Here is a 21550-nt window from a genome sequence, read left to right on the forward strand (position 1 = left end):
ACAAAGAGAACCACATAGTTCTGTGGATTTTCTTCTACCTCAAGAGCACGTGGAAATTTTACCTGGAATTGAGCCTCGTGGCTCACATTTGTAAGTTCAAGACTCAAGAGGCAAACAGGAAGATAGCTGATTTGAGGCCAGCCTTGGCTGTCTAGTGAGCTCAAGGCCAGCTTGGCCTCCACAGGGAGGCTCCATGTCAATAAACAAAGAAAGAAAACAAAACTGAGAGATTTGGGGGGGAGAGGAAGAGGAGGAGAAAAAAGGAATCAGAAAAGGAAAAGAGGGAAGGGGAGAGAAAAGGCATTAGGGAAGGGGAAGAGAGGAAAAGGGAGACAGAAGATGAGGAGATAAAAACAAACAACAAAAAAATTTGACCTGGAGTCACATGCTCCTTGAAACTGATAAACAAAATCACTCACCCCTTAGGGCTTACTGTCCACATTGACATGACCTTTACTATTTTACAAGACTCTTGTCCAAGAAAACAAAATAGAGCACCCATCAAAACTCCACCCCATAACCATTTGAATCTCTCTCTTCAAAATCATCACCTTATGTTGTCCACAAATCTGAAACAACCATGCCATAATTCTTACCTAAGCCTACTCCCATCCCCACATTAAACTACCTACCTTTATACTGGACTTCAAAGTTTCAATAAGTATCCTCATTTTGTCCTTCCCCCTTTGAGAAACTGTCAAGATTTTGTCATATTCTTTCTCTCTAGTCAGACACACACAGGACAGAGGCCAGGAAGCTCAAGGACCAGGGCTCACAACTTCCCCAGGCTGACACAGTACCTAAACGTTTGCTCAGCATCACCTCTCAGACCATGCTGTCCCATCACAAACAGTGAGAGGATCAAAGAAAGCTGCTCTGGAGACTCCGGAGACCCCAAACAAGTCCTCTCCCTACATTCTATCCAGTTGCCTTGCCTGCATTCTTTCCTACAGATGAAGTTTATTCTTGGTAAACCCTGACCTCATCTCTGATGTTTTTTGGTTGTTATCCTAAACCTGATAGCACTACCCTCCCTGGAACAGACTAAAACTTGGACCTGTAATTAAGTCTATTTTTAAAGTGTATGTGTTTCACTGTAGGTGCCTGTCAGTATGTGTGTAAATAATCCTATCATACTTGTATCTACACAAATTTCTTAGCTTATACTCCTTTCTGCAGAACTAGATGCCAGAACAAATGAAGCACTGCTTGGAGATTGATAATAGAAAGGATTTTAATCCAATAACCCTGTTTCTATCAAGTTTATGATCATGAGTAGTTAAAGAAGTTTTAAATCAGCACAACTGTTGGAAAACTAGTTTCTAAATAATACATATGACTTTTACAAGAAATGAAAGCAAAAACAGATACATGAAAGGGGAATAAATTAAAACAAATATTAACTTTTTCAGTGCATACACACACATACACACACACACACACACAGCAATATTTGATTCCTGAAAATAAAAAGCATTAAAGACTCACAACAGAAAGGCTTAGAAAGAGCAAGGTGCTTGGGCCACACTGCCCGTGTTTACATTCTGACTATGCTTTTGTAGAGACTTAAATAAATATTATCCTTCTTATGACTCAGTTTTTCATCTTTGAAATTCATATTAAAATAATATTCCCTCCTTCACGCAGTGGTTGCTAACTTCAGAAAGAAAAAAAAAAAAACAATGTGAGAAAATATCTATTGCCAAGTGGCACAAGTCTATAATGCTAGCACCTTGGAAGGCTAAGGCTGACCATTTCAAGGCATGCCTGATCTACAAAGAGAGTTCAAGGCCAGCCTGGGAACTTAATAAGCCTTGGTCTCAAAGTAAAAAAATTTAAAAGGTTTTTTTATTGAGATTCTAATATAATTACATCATTTCCCCCACTTTCCTTTCCTCCCTCCAAACCCTCCCATATACCCCTCCTTGCTCTTTTTCAAATTCATGACCTCTCTTTTCATTAACTTTCATTATGCGCCTGCAGATAGGTAGATAGATAGATAGATAGATAGATAGATAGATAGATAGATAGATAGATAGATAGATAGACAGACAGGTAGATGATGGATGGATAGATAGATAAAGGTGATAGATGATTGTTACTTATATGTATGTTTTCAGGGCTGATCATTTGATATCTGATAGCCAAATGATGTTCTCTCCCCTGGGGAAGACTATTTCTCCAGCTCCCAGCATTCCTTAGTTGCTTAGAGTTCTTAGTTATGGTTGGTGCCTCCTGAACTTTCCCTGGAGGGGAAAAGCCTGCCTCGCATTGTTGTTCTTGTTCAGGTCATGTTTAGGCAGTCATGCTTATGAGACTTTATGGTGTAGCTTCTGAGATTATTAGAAGACATATTCTCACAGAAAACTTCCTCACTCTCTCTGGCTTTTACAGTCTTCCCACCCACGCTTCCCACAACAACCCCTTGGCCTTAGGTGTGGGAATTGAATTGTAGATGTATCATTGGGGACTTGACTCCACAACTCTGCATTTTGTTGGTTGTGGTTTCTTTAATGGTCTCTGTCTGTTGCAAAGAGAAGTTTCCTTGATGTGGTATGATGATAACAATTATTGGGCTAGGCCCTAAAGAAGGATATGCAGAGTGGAGAGCTTAGATGAGGTGAGTTTGTTTTGTTTTTAATGTTTTATATTTTTACCTAAGGAGGTAGCTCAGAGGTAGAGCACTCGCCTAGCATGCGCAATTCCCTGGGCTCAACTCCTAGTACTGAGTATAAAAAGTTATGACCTAAAATAAAATGAAAAAATAAAAGCAAGGTCTGGAGAGATGGTTTCGTGGTTAAGAGGGTTTACTGCCATGGCAGTAGATATGAGTTTCATTCCTGCATCCATGTCAAATGGTTCACGGGTCTGACACTCTCTTCTCACCCCCACGCCTGTGCTCATACCCCTATACAGACACACATGCATATATATCATTTTTCCTAATTGCCATGTAGGAACACTCAGTGCTATCTGCTATTGTTGGTGAAACAATATTAACTTCAACCATGTTATAGTGAAGAACTAAAAATGAAGCACCGGTAGTTTGCAAACAGTCAAGAGTCGGGGAAACAACTCAAAGAAAATATGGTCCACATTGCACTTGAGAACAAAGACTGCAGCAAAACACAGAAAAGAACATCTCCTCCTCAAATGACAACCATAACCAAATATGTTGTAAGTATAAATGGGTTAAATCAGCCTTATTAAATGACAGGAACATTCTGATTACTGCTTTTAACATTCTCATGCATGTTGTCTATAAGTGGTATTTTTGAAAGCAGCTCTGTGTATATGAGAAACACTCCTAAATTATCTCTTTATTTTTGTTTGCCCAAACTCTAACATTTTAAGGGAGAAATATTGGATCTAAGAGGGAATGTGAACATAAATTAAAGCAGGCAAGGCAACAATAATATATGACAAAGTCATATTCCAGATCAAGTGCATTAAATGGGATTTTAAAATCTTATTTTGATAAAGGGCACAATTCACAACGAACATATAAAACTCATAAATCTTAAGAATCAAATAACATGGTTTTGAAATATGTAACACAAAGCAGCAGAAAGAGAAAAATGACACCAGGAGTGGGAAACTGTAAAATGGCATCACAGACTTGGGTAAACAGAAGTGGCAAAAACAGTAATACAGGACCACTGAACGGTGTTGCCATTTACGGAGTTGTCATAACAGGGACCATGTTTTATTTAATTATTCTCAAACATCCATGAAACTGGGATAGCAATTAGTTATATATGAGGCTATTAAAATTCACTGCATTTCAACAAAAAGAAAAATTATGTAAACCACATTTTCTGATCATTATTAAGAGAAATTAGAGCTAAATTTTTAAAAAAATGGTCTTAAAAATAGCAAAAAATAAAACAACTGTTTGGGAAATAGAATAACATTTTCCTAAGAGAAGCTTACTGAAGAAATTTATATTCCAAAAAGGAAACCAGTCTTGGGCTATTAGCCCAAGCCCTGTTGTAAGACTTAGATGTGTCAAGGTACAGATTAATATTCAGGTGTTTGCTTATTATTCACAAAAGCAAAGAACCTGCCCTGCTGCCTTTCCCAAAGTGCATTCAGTGGGATGTTAATAAATGCTGGAATATCTAGTGAGCCAGAGGAGGTGAGCCATTCAAAGCCTGAACACTAGAAATTGTAAGTTAAATACTATGAAAATACCTTCATGCTGTGGAACTTCTCATCTCCTTTACTATGTACACATGTCCTGTGAGTGCCAAGAATAATGACTGGCACTCGGAGCTTCGTGAATCTATATGCCCCTAGACTCTTTTTTTCTATAAAGATTTCAGGAGGGCTTGCAAAATGGCTCAGTAGGTAAAGGTGTTTGCTAACAAGCCTGAGGATCTGAGTTCAGTCCCCAAGACTCAAATGATAGAAGGAGAAAACCAAAATCTCCAGGTTGTTCTCTGGCTTCCACATGGGCACAATGGTCCACATGAGTACATGTACATACACACACTAAATAAATATGTAAGTGTAACTTATAATTTAAAGATGTAGGGAATTGGAGTATTGTAGAATACACTTTTGGAAATATTATTGCTCCAAAGTGTTCTGTGCATCAGACTCTATCTTTCTGTTGTTTCTCATGTCATCATAGCCACAAGGGTCCTCACTGAGATGGACTGGGATGATTGACAGTCTGCCAAGGAAAAGCAGTGATTATCATTTTGTGTTACAAATAACTCACAGAAGTTTAGTCCCTGATACCAAACAATAAAAAATAAATGAAATGATGGGGCTGCAGTACAGCTCAGGATGGTAGAACATCAACTTGTCAAGGCTGCAGGAGACCCTGGCTTTACTAGACAGTACTACCGGATATCATAATAATTGTATTAATAATTAAACCTAGGTTTAATTATTAGTGCTCAGTATGGGAGGCAAGTTCAGTTTTCCATTTGTCTATGGAAGTCATCAAGGACAGTTGCTTGTGAGTTAACAAGTGACAAAGACATTGCCATGCCAGGGAACTTGTCCTTCCCAGTGCACTTCAACCTGATGCCCACCAGCAAATGCAGGAGTAACAGGCTTGAATTTTTTTCATTTATATTACACGTGTAATTATCACTAGCATCACAACCCTCCAAATGCCTAGTATATATTAACTTAAGCTCATTCCCATGAACTGTAATTTTCCCATAGCCATCTCCCACACCTCTCAATGAAATATTTGTCCCTTTGGACCTATCACCTAATGTGCACCAAATATGTAACACCTCCAACTCCAAGGGGATTATTTTGGCTCTAGTCACACAGGCAATGACTAAGCAGTCAACCAATAAAAAAAAATTCTATGGATTTCCTTTAGCTCAAATGGCTTTGTCTTGATCTCCAGCTGAAGGCTCCCACCTCAGGTCCAGAAAGGCTCTCTTAATTGGATATTGTTGGAATCCTTGATGGGAGAAGCAGGGCCTATGAATGCCAGTGCCAAGTGATGCTAATTACAGCCCTGTGGAAGCCACAGGGGTGGGTTTCTTTGTGAAAGCGGCACCTAGTTCAAAGAAATTGCTGCAACACCCAGAGAGGTTGGCTCCCTAAAGAGAAAGGCCTGTCTGCAGGGAGATCAAGCAGATAACCTTAGCCTGGGGCTGTATCCAGAGTCCTTGGGCTTTCTTAAAGTGCTATAACAACCATGCCCTGGCTTCAGCAGGCCATTCTGCTGATGGCCACTTACAAAGTGGGAAGCACTCAGCTCTGGAAAAATCATCTTTTCTTGTTATGATCCCCTAAGAACTGCACTTTCTGGTGCCCTAATTTAGGGGAAAATAAGCCCACCCCTAAAGACATGGCCTATTTTATTTTTATACTGCTTACTTTACTGGACACTTCAGTACACTCAGCAGATAATCAGAACGTCTCATCACAGGAACAAATAACACCTTTAAGTAAAAACCTAAGCCAGAGAGCACACTGGAAGTTCCAGACATGCTTTAGCCAAGCGCCCATCAGACAAAAGCAGCCCCCCTAACTTAAAGGGAATTACCTCTGTTTTGTTCCTGTGATATTGCTGATGGGTACGAGCACCTGGTGAACACCTTGAAAACCCCTACCACTGAGAGATATCCTCACACTCCAGGGGCTAACTCTAAGAATAAGGGGGACGTTTGCCATTTATAAAGAGAAGAGGGCTTTAATATCCATTATCCATTAAAAAGTAAAGATAATAAGTAACCACTGTGATGAGGACATCATTAGCCTTGTATTTATTTCCTTTTGCTCTTCTTCTATTTGAACTTAAATACTTTCTGTCCTAGTATAGACCACATCAGTGCTCTAATGGTTACCAACTAGAATTGATTACTGGAGTAGGCACTTTTAAATTTCCATCTATCAATGATCATATATTCATAATAGCCTATATATCAATGCCATTTTGCTTCCATTTTATAGGTGTGAAAACTAAGTTAGGAAGAAGTTTAAAACTTTGCACATCGCTCCAACGCAAGAATACACAGAGCCTAGATTCATCCATGTCCATCTGACTTCTGAAAATTGTCCTTACATTGTGACTCTCATGGTGTGAACTTTCCTGGGAAGGTGTCTCGAGACACATCTACTCCCCAAAGGGACAGAGGCCACTGGCAGAACAAAGATGTGACTCCTGCCCAAGACCAGCTTGGTGAACCAATGTGTTTATTGGGATTACTTACAGGTGTGTGGGTGACTCAAAGTAGCAGTACTACTGAAGAGTCCCTGGTCTCAGTCAGCCTTCTACTTCTTATTCACTAGCACCCCCAAGACCACATGCAGCAGGTGCATGCTGGAGTGAAGACAAGTCTCAGATAAGGGGATGGTGGCCCTCCTTCTTTAAGTTCCTTACTAGTATATCATAGAACCCTCTGTTGCTCTTACTTTCTTGCCTTGACTGTTGGCCAAGGTGTTCCATAGCCACCACAGCAACTATGCTTCACGACTGCCTACATCAAAGTCTTACCCGGAGAAAACAGCTCTGCCCCAACAGCTCGGACACCTGACATTTTCCTGCTCTTGGGCAAAAGCCTGTCCTTCAAACACATCTCGGCTCCTTCATGGTCACCTCCTCGAAACCAAGACCCTACATCAGCATCAGCCTTTTGTTTTGGCCCCTAGGTCTCTGTCAATTGATTATGTGACAACACTGATTTATAGCTTGCCAGATGCTTCTTTGATCTACCACATGGAAGCCAACACTTCCCATTTGATGTCTCTGAAATTCTCCATTTATTCTGAACCCTTTATAAAATGGAAGATAGGTACATATGAAATTCTTCTCTTTTCTCTCTCCTACATTTCCCTTATGTCTTTCTCTTACTCCTTTTCTCATCTCTGAAGATGGTAGCAACATTTTCTTCACTGAGTATACATACCAGGGAAAAGAAAAAACAAAAAGCTCTGCTCCAATAATCTACCCCTTACAAGCTTTATTACGCTCTCTCGGTATAGGAATCCCACTTATGCCAACCTTCCTCATCTTTTGCCAGCTTATGCAGATAGAAGTTCTCAATGAGATTCCATTTCCTCACCTCCTAATCCACCCAAAATTGTCTTGGAGCCTCCTTTTCAGGTGGTACCACTGCTCCACTTATACCGTCCATACCATCATCTCAGTACTTTAAAAGTCAATACTAACATAGCTGAGCAGTTTTTTCAGCTACTTCTATCTTGATATGGCTGACTGACACCTAGCTCTTTGTTTGCTTCAGAATTATAATATCCTATTTCATTCTCTTAGCTTTATTTTAACGCTGTAATTTGCACAATTATCCAGCAGAATTGCTGGCAAGCGTCTGGAAGATACCAGTTTGAAAGGACCAAATACTGATTCTCTTATTATAAGAAAAAAATAGTGTTTTTAAAGTTTGAAAATTATAATCACAGTAAAAATTTCCAGCATATGGTCCTTTGCTATGAAAATGTTTGCAATTATTAAGCATGATCATTGTTACAAGAGATTCATAATTCCATATGAAAATTTATTTCCCACCCCTCAACATAAGCCTCAAGTCACATGCAGTTAATTCTATCCTTAGGGCATCATTCACATTAGTTTGTCATTGATCAGTTGGAAAAGAACTGTTTTAGGACATGTTCAAAAATAAAAATGACCAGTGTGTGTCCCAGAATGCACTCATTCTGTTGGTGGTGGGAAGAAGAGTTTCACAAGTGAAGCCACAGTCAATTACACTCCTAACCTAGAGAGGACGAAGACTATCAGTCACTGGAAATATGAAGCCTGAAATTCAGAGTATTTTTTTCACTTTTCAGATAACAGATTACTTTTTTTTACCCTATTCTGCTCATTTAAGAGGAAGAAGCCCTTCGAGACATATTTTTCCTGTCTTTTCTTATTAAATTTTCTCTAACTTCTATAGTTAGTAGAAACAGACCAAAAGGCCAGAAGTCACTTAGCAATCCCATCAATCTATCTATCTATCCATCCATCATCTATCCATGTATCATCTGTCTATCATCTATCCATCAATCTTCTATCTATCATCTATCTATATCTATCTCTTCTCTATCTTCTATCTATCTATCTATCTATCTATCTATCTATCTATCTATCTATCTATCTGCCTATCTATTTCCATCTCTTTCCTCTAAGAAGAGTCTTCTTTGCCGGTTCTTTTGTCAACCTTGAAGATGAAATTCTTTTCCCTTGATCTCAATTACTTCTCATTTACTTGTAAGTTGTTAAACATGAGATCCTGTGCTCTAGTAAGACAAGCCTCTAGAAAGCAAGTGGCCCAGAGGCCTGAATCAAGATGTAAGCCTGATTCCAGTCTCTGAACCAGCTTGTAGACACTCACCAAGAGTCTATCAGAGCATCCTGAGATAAGTATTAGACTATATTTGATTAAAGAAAAACTTGATAGTATTCAGCTGAACCACAACCACAGAACTCAGTATTTCAGATAAAATCCTTGAGTTGTTGATTTAAGCTCGGCCATCAGATATATCTTTATCCTCACAGAACTCAATGACTATACATACTTACAAAACTTATCAAACTGGATTTTTAGTAGCTATGGAATTTAATAGCAAGCAATTACACTGAGCTGATCCCTGAGCAGAGAAGTCCACTGTATTTATTCAATGTGTCTACAATATAGTAGGAAGGCCACAGGGACTAACATAAAAGACCTGTGTTCTATTCCCCACTTTGCCACCAGCCACATATCAGACCTTTCAGCCTCAGTTTATGCATCTATAAATGTTACAGGTGAGTCGGACAAGCCCCCAAACTCCTTTGAATGTTTGTTTTATACTCACCTCCCCCAAGGACCTCCTCAGGGTCCAAGGTAGTCTAACAAATGGTGGTGGTACTGGGGTGTCCTATACCCATGTCTCTTCCTACAGTGGAAAAAGCAAGCAGTTGTGCAAAAGTGTATCTCCTTCCCCAGTAGATACTCCATACACAGGGCTTTACAATCAAGACCATACACATATGGGAAGGCACTCATTAATCCTGCCTGTTGTGTGTCCCCAAAGGCAGCAAGCATGTCTTACAACAGGCATGGCTTGTTCCAGCATAATGTGAGATGTGCATTCCTTAGATTAACTTCTTGAGCTCTCTAAGGGGGACACACAAATAACACTAGTTGTGCTTCTTCTGCAGTCTGGAAAACAGTAAAAATATCTCTGTAGGCAAGACAACATATGGAAAGAAGGACAGCTGCAACGCGTCAAGGGCTCAGCCAAGTGGTTTAAGTGTGCCTGCTCCATGAGGAGATTTTTATTTATACCAAAGCATTCCTTTGGAAGGGTTGTTATCTTGTACTATTCTTTATCATAGCCTTAAAATGAAAATGTTCAACCTTCAGGCTGAATGCTATACACAGACATATATATAATATTACGAATATGGCAGTAACATTTTGTATTAACACATAGGATAAAAGCAACTTGTAGACAATATTGTAGCTCATTATTCCAGAGGAGAGTTATGAAATAGCTAGGGGAAAGTGATAGTTTGCTAACTTTTGGAAATGATAGGAAACAGCATGGTCTAGGCATAAGTTTACTCAAAGTTGTCCTATGCAGGGGCTTCAAAACCAGGAGTAACTGTGAGTCTGGCTGGCTTATGCTGCACTCTCTACATAAATCACCATGGCCACTGGATAGACTAACTCAGACTCATGGACACAGAATCTCTTTCCTCCCATCTGCCTCTCGAATCTAGTGAGGAATCCTTCGCTGCATCTCTGCCTATTTTGACCCTAATTCACTGCCCATCTAACAATTTCATCCTCTACTTGTGAACTTACTAAAAACAGCCCCTAAGAAGGGACCCCAGCTCCTACTCTCAACCAGTAGACAACTTGGGTCTTTAGAACGACACTGACCATGACCCAGTCATGCCCTCCAACCAGGGAAAGACATGGAACATCAGCCAAATTAGTGACAAAATCTTCACTGTCTTAGAAAGGCACTCACTTCCCCTGCTCACCCTGATGCCAGGGTCCCTGGAAGATTCTCAGAAAAACCTCTGAGAGTCCCCTCTCTCTTGCCAGGGTAACAAAGTGATAGGACGTTACCATGAGGCTGGAATAGGTGTAGGGATAGTGATAGGCCAGGTAGCAGGCATCCTCATTGTGTGGAAAGGTGACAGCGAAGGTGAGGGTGTAATAGTGCTTCCCAGATGCTCCGTCCACGGTAGCTGCATTCAGACGATAGTGGTTTCTAAAGAAAAAAGTAAACAGAGTTCTAAATGCCTTAAAACCTCCTGGATTACATATTGACAAGAGAACAATCACTCAACGATCAAAAAACGCTTGTGGGTACAGGGAAGTGAATTCACTGCCTGCTCATGTATCCGTTCAGCCACACACAAGCCTGACCCAGTGTCTCCCACTTGTGATATACGCGCTGTGGCTTCCCTTGCTGCATCTGCAGATGAGCACTACCTAGACATTGAGGACGATGGAAGCAATGCTGTTTCCTACTGTCCTGTTGCAGACAGCCACCCAGATTATGGTTCCCCCAGTCCATGTCACTCTGCACAACCATATAAGACCCAGCTGATTCCTTTAATTGTGTTTTATTTTGCTGCGCCATGTCCAAAAGCTGTATTTTGTTTGCACATCACCCATCCTCTAATCATGATGTCCTTCCTGCTCCTTCTTCTGTGTTGTTCTGAGATTTGGAGGGAGTGATGTAGATTTCCCATTCAGGGCTAAACAGAACCACCATTTATTCTTGGTGCCTTGACCATTTATGAGTCTCTGCATTAACTGTCTCCAGCTATAATAAGACGCTCCTCTGATGAAGACATAATACAGCACGAATCTATGGAGAGCAATCAACATGCCGCTCACACTCCTTGTGTCTGACAAATGGATTTATAGCTATCACTGCTAAACACTGAATTCCATCTCAAAATTCACACGTGTCCTCTTTTGTTACTACTGTAATAACTCATTTCGCAAATGAAGAAATGAAATCTTGGAATAACTAGTTGACCTTAAAGCCAAGAAGTGCCTGATACAGAACTTGAACCCAGATTCTCCAGCTGAAAAGACTGTTCTTTTCACTGAACAGTAAGTTCTTACCAAAGGAATGTCTTTGTCATCCCAAAGGTGACTCTACTTCTTAAAACTTGAGAATGCACATTTACCTTTGTCAAAGATGAAGAAGCAATTTTGATACTTCAGAGAAGAGTATCAAAGTAAATTGTACCCAGAAGTACATTCCAAGCAATGTTTTCCGTACACGCTGCCAGTTACATTCTCGTTTTGCCTGTGGATGTTGAGACAGCTGTACAGGCTTTCCTGAGAAATGTTATCATCCAGGCTGCATGATAATGCAAAGTACACATAACACCAAAGAGGCAATTCCACCTTTGGCATGACATTAGCTTGCTGCCTCATTATGAGGTTTTAGGGGTTTGGGTGAATGAGAAGGAAGAAACAAATTATTATCTGAGTATTCTTGTAAAACATAGAAACTAGGTATTCTTTTCTGCTTTTAGCTGTCTTCATGATTTCCTTACCAACAATAAGCCAAAAAGGCAGTTGTATACAAAAAGAACTAATAGCACACAATCATATTTCCTGTGCTCTTTGTGATGTTTCAATATCTATTTATTTATTTAATGTTCCAATATTTATAAAACTAGGGGTAGGTGAATGAGACGTTGTCAGTCCTTCCAGCTACAGCCCAATATACTTTGCTTGCTTCAGCTTCTGTCCACATGGCAACCTTGAGCCTTTCATTCTAGGGGAAAGAAGATACACACACCCCTTAACAACATCAGGACCAAGCAACTGTCTCACACAACTTCTGAATCACACCAATAGAGTCTATTTCCCATGCCCTTCAGAAATAGCTTTGAAAGAGTAGCTACCCCCATAGTGTTATCTAGATCTTGATATCTAACTGAATCTGTTTTTTTTTTCAGATTTCCCCAAAGTTTTGAAGTTTCTCCAAAAGCTAAGACTATGGTTATTAGAAAGTACGCAAAGAAGCAGATGGCAGCCCAGAAGGCATGTGAGGCACATGTGTTCTGTCTTTATTTATTTTCTGATTGCACTTGCAAAGGCTCTAATGAAAAGGCACGTTTTCTTTATATCTAGCTGAATAACAAATAGGTACTGGTCAGTTACAGCTCCTAACCAAGGGAAATGAGCCAGGAACACTGCATTACAGCATGAAAGAGTGTCCAATCTATAAACAATACACAAGCACACACACACACACACACACACACACACACACACACACACACACACGTTCATGAATATGAAAACAGGTAGAAACATGATCAAATGCCTACTGTCACCAGGTTCATAAGCAGTGGGGACAGAGTCAGCATCTTGACTTGAAAATAATAAACTCACATAAAAATCAGCTGTAGTCATCTTCTTTGGCAATGGCCTTGCTGTTTTGTAGGTCTACCTGTGAACTATGAAGAGTAGCAGTTGCATGCAGCATTAAGTATTGAGGCTTTGTAGGTTGCCCACTGTACACGGAAGTCACATCACAAGTACATTTGCCCAACACAAACTCAGCCCTCCTCCACTCTGCTACAGAGAGCAAGAAAGAGGGGGAAATGAAATCTCTGTGTCTGTCCTTATGTTCTTCACCATTGCAGCCAGCCCTGGGCTCCAAGGAAAGACCAGGTCCAGTGGAATGAAAAGAGAAATAGCATGATCTAAGTCTGTGGTTTTAAGATTCCATGATCCAAGTGATAGAAGAAAAGAATCCAGATGGCAGTTTTGACTATCTGAAATCTTCTCACACATGTGTGCATGTAAACACCACACCACACACACACACACACACACACACACACACACACACACACATCTTTCACATTACCCCTATAGGCTGAGGGCATCAACTTCCTCCCTGGCAAACTAGCCTTTTCCATGATGGTTGTATCCTGTTAGGATTGAAGTGAATGGGAAACCAAACACCAGCTTATAGAGAAGGAAATTCAGCTATAGGAAGTTTTCCTGCAACCTCTAGTGAGGAGTCTAATTTCTGGATGAATCTAAAAAAAAAAATTGGCAGACTTTACCCCTGGGAACTCCTCTTGTAATTACACCATAGAGGGGTGACAATGCTTCCAGACGATGTTTTTCAGAGACCTTTGACGGTGTGTCTGTTAAGTCTCTAAAGTGAAATGTGGCTGCCATGATTCAACTTGTTCACGGTAGAATAAAATCTACCAATTAGTTGTTTTTGCTTTCTCCATTACAGTGTGAACATACTGAAGGATGTCTTCAAGGCAGTAACATTCAACCTTCCTACATTAGCTGCTTCCAATGTTACAAGGGCCTAGGAAGCCTTCATTGCCACCTCCATTGTTCCTGTTCCCTCTCTTGGCTCAAATGCTTCCCCTTCCAGGAATCCTTCTCTAACATCCCACATAGTCCATTGACACTTGTACCTCCCTCGCTGCCGGTACCTACCGACAGGAACAGGTTTGTTCCTGTGTGTGTTGTTGGGCTTGGAATTTGTGTGTCTTGTCTGAACACAGCAACTGTTCAGTTGAAGTTTACAGAATAAATGGAGCAAAGATTTCCTGATAATCATTAAGATGTCTCACCTATTTTGCATCAATCTTAATGTTACCCTTCCAGGGAACATAACCTTTCAGGCACAATTACCCTTTCAAGGTAAAACTTTTTACACATTCTATCGGTGGAAACATTGGGGCTCAATTCTGTGAAGTATCTTGAGTAATTCCACATAAGCAATACTCGGTGTGAACTTTGCCCTGAAACTAAGATTCCTTTCATTATATCATTTCCCTCTTAGAAATGGACATAGGGATAAGAGAAATTTTGTTCAGTTCAGCAAGTAAGAATCTGAAGTTTTGGTCTGTACATACCAGGACTGCTACAAATTTATAGTCTAAAACAAAGAAGAAATGAATATAAAACAATCCAGTGAGTGCTAGCTAAGGTGAGCTCTACACTATGACTCTATCATCAGTAATTGAGTCCTTTAAGATGATTCTAGTAATTATCACTAAAAATTACTAACACAAATTGAATACTGTCTTTGACTTACTATGTGTTTTACTGTGTGCCCTTTGATCTTCAGAACTGCTCTGTGGAGACAGATGCCATTTTTATCCCTATTTTATAGACAAAGAAGCTAACATTGATTAATTTGTCCAAGGTCACTGTGGTGAAGGAATGGTGGAAATTTACATGCAAGAACAATTTTCTCTTCTCAGCATCTCTTCTAGATGGAAAAAAAAAAAAAGCCTGACTATCAGCATGCTTTGAGATCAGCTGGACCCTAGACGGGTCATGTTGGGACAGAGACAACCTAGGCTACACAAACCCAGCTGCTCCACAGTTCAAAGCTTCTCCTTCCCTGACCCATTCATCCTCAGAAGGATTCACACTCTAGTGACCATAAAGCCTTCAATGAGGCAGGAAGAAATGTACACCAGGCAGTTACAAATTACAACCATCTCTACTCGTGCTAAGATATAGTCCAGGAAGTTGTGTGTCATGTCAGTTGTTCTGTGTGTGTATGAAATTAGCAAACACTAAAGCCTCCCTCAAATTGGGCAATTTCACAACAACGGAGGCTCTTTAACAATGGTACAACATTTTACCTAATGGGATCTAATAAGGCACGGCAGTCTAGTCGAGGGGCTTCCCTGTGACTGCAGCATCCCTTATATTCTATCCAGCACCAAATCTCTCTCCTGAGATCCCTCGGAAGGATGGATGATGGCAGTGCTCTTGTGTGGCATTCATCTTCATGAATGAGCTGTTCCATCTCCTCTCACAAGCGGAGATAAATGTCAGAGGAGATCAGCTGCGGTGTATTACATGGCCACTCAGCGCCTACAGCTTCCCTCCCTCTGCCCTTCAGCATCGAGATTGCTTTAGACCAGAGCTGGGAGAGGACTGGGAAAGGTGTGAAAGCTACAAGTCAGACGGAGAAGCAGGCCACAGGGGAGTAAATAAAACAAACCAACGTGTCCTTGCTTACTTTCTGGAGGCACAGAAAAATGAGCCCACCCATTTGGTTCTTCCATCTCCAGAGTCATCCCCTCCCCACGCCTCCGTTAGAGTGGTCTTGGAAGTAGGTGGGATATGGAAACAGAATAGAAAGTATAGCAGGGGAAATGACTGAATTGTGCACACAGAGACCATCTTAAAATTTCTCCTGGAATGTATTGTTTATCTAGGCAATTAAAATCTCTAATGTTTAGTGTGAGGATTGACCTGACTTGTCTCTGAAGTCCATGTCAACCATATAGGATGAATAGATACAAAACAAGTTTGATTTGGGGGCAGTGGAATCAAACCCTCTGCCCTGTTTTATTCCCTGGAGAGATTACAAAAATCACACTAAACTCTACATCAGCTGCGTGTGTGACATGCAGCGCAGCATCAATGGCCCTGGCAAGGGTTTTCCTGAGAGGAAAGCAGGAATGACGTGGCCCTCCCTCTGCCTTTTGCTTTTAGCTTCTGGCAAAACATTTAAGTACCAGAAGCACACTCTTTTTTTTTTTTTTTTTTTTTTTTGATGGATCTGTAGATTAGCTTATCTAAACTAACCCTCTCAGAGTAGACGATCTTCTTTGTGATGTTCTGTTTAGAAATCACAGATTGATGACATCATGAAATCGCAAACAACACAGAACAGGAAAAGAGCAAAATGTACAAGGACGAGCCCCAGAACTCCCGCCCTAGCTTTCTCAAGAGTGCTATGTGAAAAAGTAATCTGGTTAGATGTGAAAAACTACCACATTTGGTCAAAACTATTCAGGAGTGTGGTTTTCACATTTTCTCACTTGCATTTCCACACTCAGATTTCTTATTACATTGAGCATCCTAATATCCCTTAAAACACGACACTAACTGGGAATTTAAGATCATGATGACAACAGAGCGTCTGAGTTCATCCTAACACAGAGAAGAGTAGGAAACAAAGAGGTAAGGGTCCCCCTGACTAACACTCCAGAGAGAACAAATGCAGGAGTGAAACAAAGAAATTCTCTACAGCAGATCAATTCACAGATTGTGATGGGAAACTGGGTAGAAGAGGTTGTTCAGTAAACGTATTTCATAATAGACGGAGGTGTTGTAATCTGTGGGCAAATGGAGATTACACATATCTAGCCTGTTGTTACATTGTATTATTGGAAACGTGTTAACATCCTGTGGTGAATAATTGTAAAACAAACTGCATCACAATGTAGCAGCCTTATCCATTCATCTCTGTTACATTCACGGCTGGAATATGAAAAATGAATTACATTATACATGCATGGTTTTCATCGTACCCCTCTGTTACTCCTTAATCACATAACAATTGTCTTGTTAATGAATCTAAAAGCTATTAACACTGGCTTCCCTTAGGCCAGTGCTGTGCTTTTGGCTATGTGTCTTCATCTTTCTCCTCCGAGGAGACACCTGTTCTCCTTGAACTTTATTCTTAATCCCCAGTTCCAAGAAAAGCATCCGACTGGCGAGCTCTATTCCATTGGTTTAAAAATGCAAAACCTTAGGTTTGAGCAATCCTCCTATCTCAGACCCTAGCAAGTTTTATATTAAGTCTTTTCCATCTATTGACACTGTTTTCAGAGGAAATTAAAAGATATTTCTGACACAATAAAAATTAGATTCCATATTTGTTCCCTGCAATTGTGAACTCTGCAACCCTGAGGTGATTTTTAACCTAAATCTCCCTGTACCATAAAAGGAGTCCTAGGGGTCCTAAGATAAGTGGGCCAGGAAGTAATTGCCATTTTGTGAACGGAAAAACCAACCAAGTTGTAATATTTTGCTATTCTTCTAAAGAATGTATGAAAATGCTGCTTGGATCCATATCTTAATACATCGAGGACCAAAGCTGCCAACTCCTTTATTGCAGAATGTTAGTCAACTCAGCTCTGTGCATAGAGGGCTGGTGTTGTCTCTATAGTGATTTCTGCTTTTATCCAAACAGAACCACAGGACCCCTGACCTTTCCTGTCAATACCATCCCCAGAGTCTTGAGGCAGAGAGACATTAGGTGAATATACCTTCCTTCTCCTGGATGCTGATAATCATCCTAAATGCTAGATTATCTCCTAGTAGTGTGTTAGGGACCTGCTGTAATCTTAGAAAGAGTCTTTTTAAGTCTTGCATTAGCTAAAAAAATAAATAAATAAAAAGGGCACTAGCTTATTGATTTTTATGAGATCTAGCAATGAGCTAGACAGGCATTGTGCAAAATCTGCCTGTCCTAACATTTCTTAGCCTCTATTTATGTATTTGAATTTTATTTTCCGTATAAGAAAAGTGGGCATGTAAATAACAAATCCATTTAATTCATTAAGAATATGGATAATTTGTGTTTTTGTCACAAATCTGCTGAGTAAATTGATGAAACTGGCCGTTGATTGAAGAATAAACATGAATAATGCAACCCTCTGTCTTGTTTTGTACACAAAACTGTTTCACGATGGAAGAAGGCTTGCATGTGTACATTTGTCATCTAGTCATATCCCTGTACCCTTGAAAAGTAAAGCACATGTGCATATGGACAGGATACAGCCTCTCAGACTTCCTGTTCATTGAGTCCAGTGAAAACAGGTGAGGACCCAAGGCTTGAAGCATGAATTACAGCTTCAGTATGTGTAACTTCTAAGACTTGGTGATAAAGTTCAAAAGGTTTTTTGGTGGTTTTTTGTTTTTTGTTTTTTTCCGAGACAGGGTTTCTCTGTGTAGCTTTGCACCTTTCTGGAACTCACTCTGTAGCCCAGACTGGCCTCGAACTCAGAGAGATCCACCTGGCTCTGCCTCCCGAGTACTGGGATTAAAGGCGTGTGCCACCACCACCCAGCTCAAAAGTTTTAACAATCGTATGAAGAAAAACTAATCATTTTCCAGGAATTCCAAAATTACTGAATAGGGGTCTAATGTGAGTAACATGCAACCTAAAATACCTCAGGGCAAGCATTGACAAGTGTGGCAGACAAACAGGTTGTAGATGTTTATAACAGCAACAGAAAAGAAAGCAAAAAAGAAAAAAAAAAAGAAAGAAAGAAAAATTTGAGAGCAAATGTCCATGCAGATCACATGAAGCCAACGGACATACTTGTAGTAACAAATTTCAGAGCCTGTCCGTATCCAGGCAGGTCGGCCGAGAAGAGCCTCTTTCACAGAATACATAGTCGGCTGCATCCCTACAAAATAAAAAGCAAGACTTAATCCACAAGAAAAGAAGCCAAGTGGAGAGCAGAGCAGTAGGCTGAATTGTGACCCCCAAAGATACCCAGTTCTTGATCCCTCAAGGCTGTGCTGTGAATGTTCATTATATATGGTCAAAGAGACTTTGCAAATCTAATTAAATTTAGATATTGAGCCAAGGTAATTATCCCTGTGGTTCTTGAATGTAGCCACGGATGTCCTTATCAGAAGGAGGCAAAGAGAGATTTGACTAGAGAAGAGAGGCAATGTGACCAGAGACATTAAAGGTGTTGTGTTACTCCTGGCTTTACAGAGGAAGGTGTCATAAGCCAAGGGATGTGAGGAAAGGAGCTCTCGAATTAGAAAAACAACATGCATTCTTCCTTAAAATCCCCAGAGAGAATGCAGTCCTGCATACACTTAAACCCCACCTTTTGTGAAATGAATGCAAGACTCGAGGCTCATATTTTCTCTTTCTTCAGGAATGAGTGTCTGTCCTAGACAGTATGGAATAGAGGCAGAGCCTGATATAGTATGAAATAAAGGTAGTACCCATGCTTGTTCTTCATTCAAAGCCACCAAATACATTACAAGTGAGCTACCCCAAGTAGATCATCAGGACATACGCATTTCCAGAGTTTTCTGGGTATATAAAGCAGTGTTCAGGTAGGTTTTGCAGCTCTCCTGTCTTGCTGCAAGCAGACCAATATCTAAAAGTCACTTTTGTGATATTTAGAAGATAAAAAGCAGAAGTGAGAGCACCTTCCAGACTCCAAAGTTAAAACTGTGTACCTCAGAATGTACTACAATATTGTGTACTGTATATGTAACCAACCATCTTATTAAATAAGAAACATAGAACTAATGTAAAAGAGAAAGCCAAGAGGTCAGAGCTCAGAGCTAAAACCTTATCCTTCCTCCTGCGGTGGTCCTACCTCTCTGAAAGAGACCTACTTCCTGTGTGTTTGTCTTTAATATAGTCATTCTGTTCTGCCTTCTCATTGGTTGTAAACCCAAACACGTGACTGCCTTGTCACTGTCTGTAAGTATAGCCCTCCAGGTCTTAAAGGTGTGTGTCTCCAATGTTGGCTGTATCCTTGAACACACAAAGATCTACCAAGCTCTGTCTACCAAGTGCTGGGATTAAAGGTGTGTGCCACCACCGCCATGCTCTTTCTATGGCTCTAATAGCTCTGACCCCTGGGCAACTTTACTTATTAACATAGAATTAAAATCACATTTCAGTACAAATAAAATACCACCATAGTGTACATTCATTGGTCTTCTGTGTTTTTGCACTAAGCCCTTAACTGGCTACTGTCCTGCCACCCTGGCAAGCAAAGACCACCAGTCCAGCCTCAAGCCTTCTGGGATGCCAAAAAGGCTTCTGACAATAATGCAAACAATCAAGAAGTATCGCCATTCATGATAGCTACAGAAACCCCCTGCTCCCCAATAGGTCGTACCATAGTTGAACTGGCTGTTGGGTTTCTCACAGTTGATGACGTTGAAGCGGTAAGGGATGGCAGCCCTCATGCCGCTCACCTGGAAGTAGAACCACTGCTGGTGCTGGGAGCTATTCACATCAGCATTGATCAACAAGTCGTACTCAAACCTGTAGAAACAAGAGCAAACGCTGGAGCTGCTCTTCAAAATTAAAAAAAAAAAAAAGTGATTTTTTTTTTTTGTCCTAATTCATGCGCACTCTCCCATTCCTGACCCCAGGTAAATGACCTTTGTCTTATTTAGGATTTCTATTGCTGTGATGAAACACCATGGCCAAAGGTTGGGGAGGAAGGAGCTTACACTTCTATACCATAGACCATTATTGGGGGTAGTCGGGACAGGAACTCAAACGGTAAGAACCTGGAGGCAGGAGCTGATGCAGAGGCCATGGAGGGGTACTGCTCATTGGCTGGTTCATCATTACTTGCTCAGCCTGCTTTCTTATAGAAACCAGGACTACCTGACCATGGATGGTACCACCCATAGTGGGCTGGGCCCTCCCCCATCAATCACTGAGAAAATGTCCTACATCCAGAATTTATGGAGGAATTCTCTCAACTGAGGTTTCTTCCTTTCAGATAACCCCAGTTTGTGGTAGGTTGACACAAAGCCAGCCAGCACAACATTGGTTAGTGATAATTATGGAAGGGTGGAGCTTGGTACAGGATCTGAGAGTAGAACAGAGCTAACTGATGGAGTCCCACCTTTCACTCTGTGGCTGTCAGGACCACACCAGTGAGCTCACCATGCAATCGCTGAAGCATACTCCACTGGGGGTGTAAATCAGGCCTACGAGCGGTTCTATGACTCTCATTATCTACTGTTCTCACAGTGCTAGCTCAAAAAAGTAGTCATTAAAAATCCTTACTAAAATGTTTATTTTCTTCCAGTTTACTCTGCTGCTCTAAACTATAGCTGATTTACTTAGGATGCTGCTCTCTGATCAAAGGCAGATCTAGAGAGAAAGAAACTGAACCATGGCAGCAACTTAGGCAGATTCTGGACTGAAAACGATCCACCTAAGAGACTCTTAAGTAACTATTACCTTCTGGGTCCTTTGATTTCGACTTTAGAAATAAGAAACAGTGTAAACAGTGATTTTCTTTCTTTAGAAGCCTATGCCTACATTTGGGTATGTATAGCTCAACCTGTGTGTGTGTGTGTGTGTGTGTGTGTGTCTGTGTGTCTGTGTGTCTGTGTGTCTGTGTCTCTCTGCCTCTCTTCTTCTTCTTCTTCTTCTCCTCCTCCTCCTCCTCCTCCTCCTTCTTCTTCTTCTTCTCCTTCTTCTTCTTCCTTCCATACCTAAACCTATATTAAAATTTTTCATAACAAACTCCAATGTTGTTGTAAGAAAAGCAAAGACAAACAGAAGC

At 40.6% G+C, this 21550-nt stretch overlaps 1 protein-coding gene across 1 annotated transcript in view; it reads right to left on the reverse strand.

Annotated features, from left to right (window-relative positions):
• Agbl1 (ATP/GTP binding protein like 1) overlaps window positions 1–21550 on the reverse strand; it is an 830193-nt gene that overhangs the window by 635423 nt on the left and 173220 nt on the right. The window contains exons 14-16 of the mRNA XM_037198558.1: window positions 20138–20286; window positions 18580–18667; window positions 10557–10701 (exon numbers count right to left, since the gene is read on the reverse strand). Of these exons, the coding sequence (XP_037054453.1) occupies window positions 10557–10701; window positions 18580–18667; window positions 20138–20286 (382 nt within the window). The remainder of the gene's footprint in view (window positions 1–10556; window positions 10702–18579; window positions 18668–20137; window positions 20287–21550) is intronic.

This window comes from Peromyscus leucopus, chromosome 1 (assembly GCF_004664715.2).
Source record: "Peromyscus leucopus breed LL Stock chromosome 1, UCI_PerLeu_2.1, whole genome shotgun sequence".
Taxonomy (NCBI): Eukaryota; Metazoa; Chordata; class Mammalia; order Rodentia; family Cricetidae; genus Peromyscus; species Peromyscus leucopus.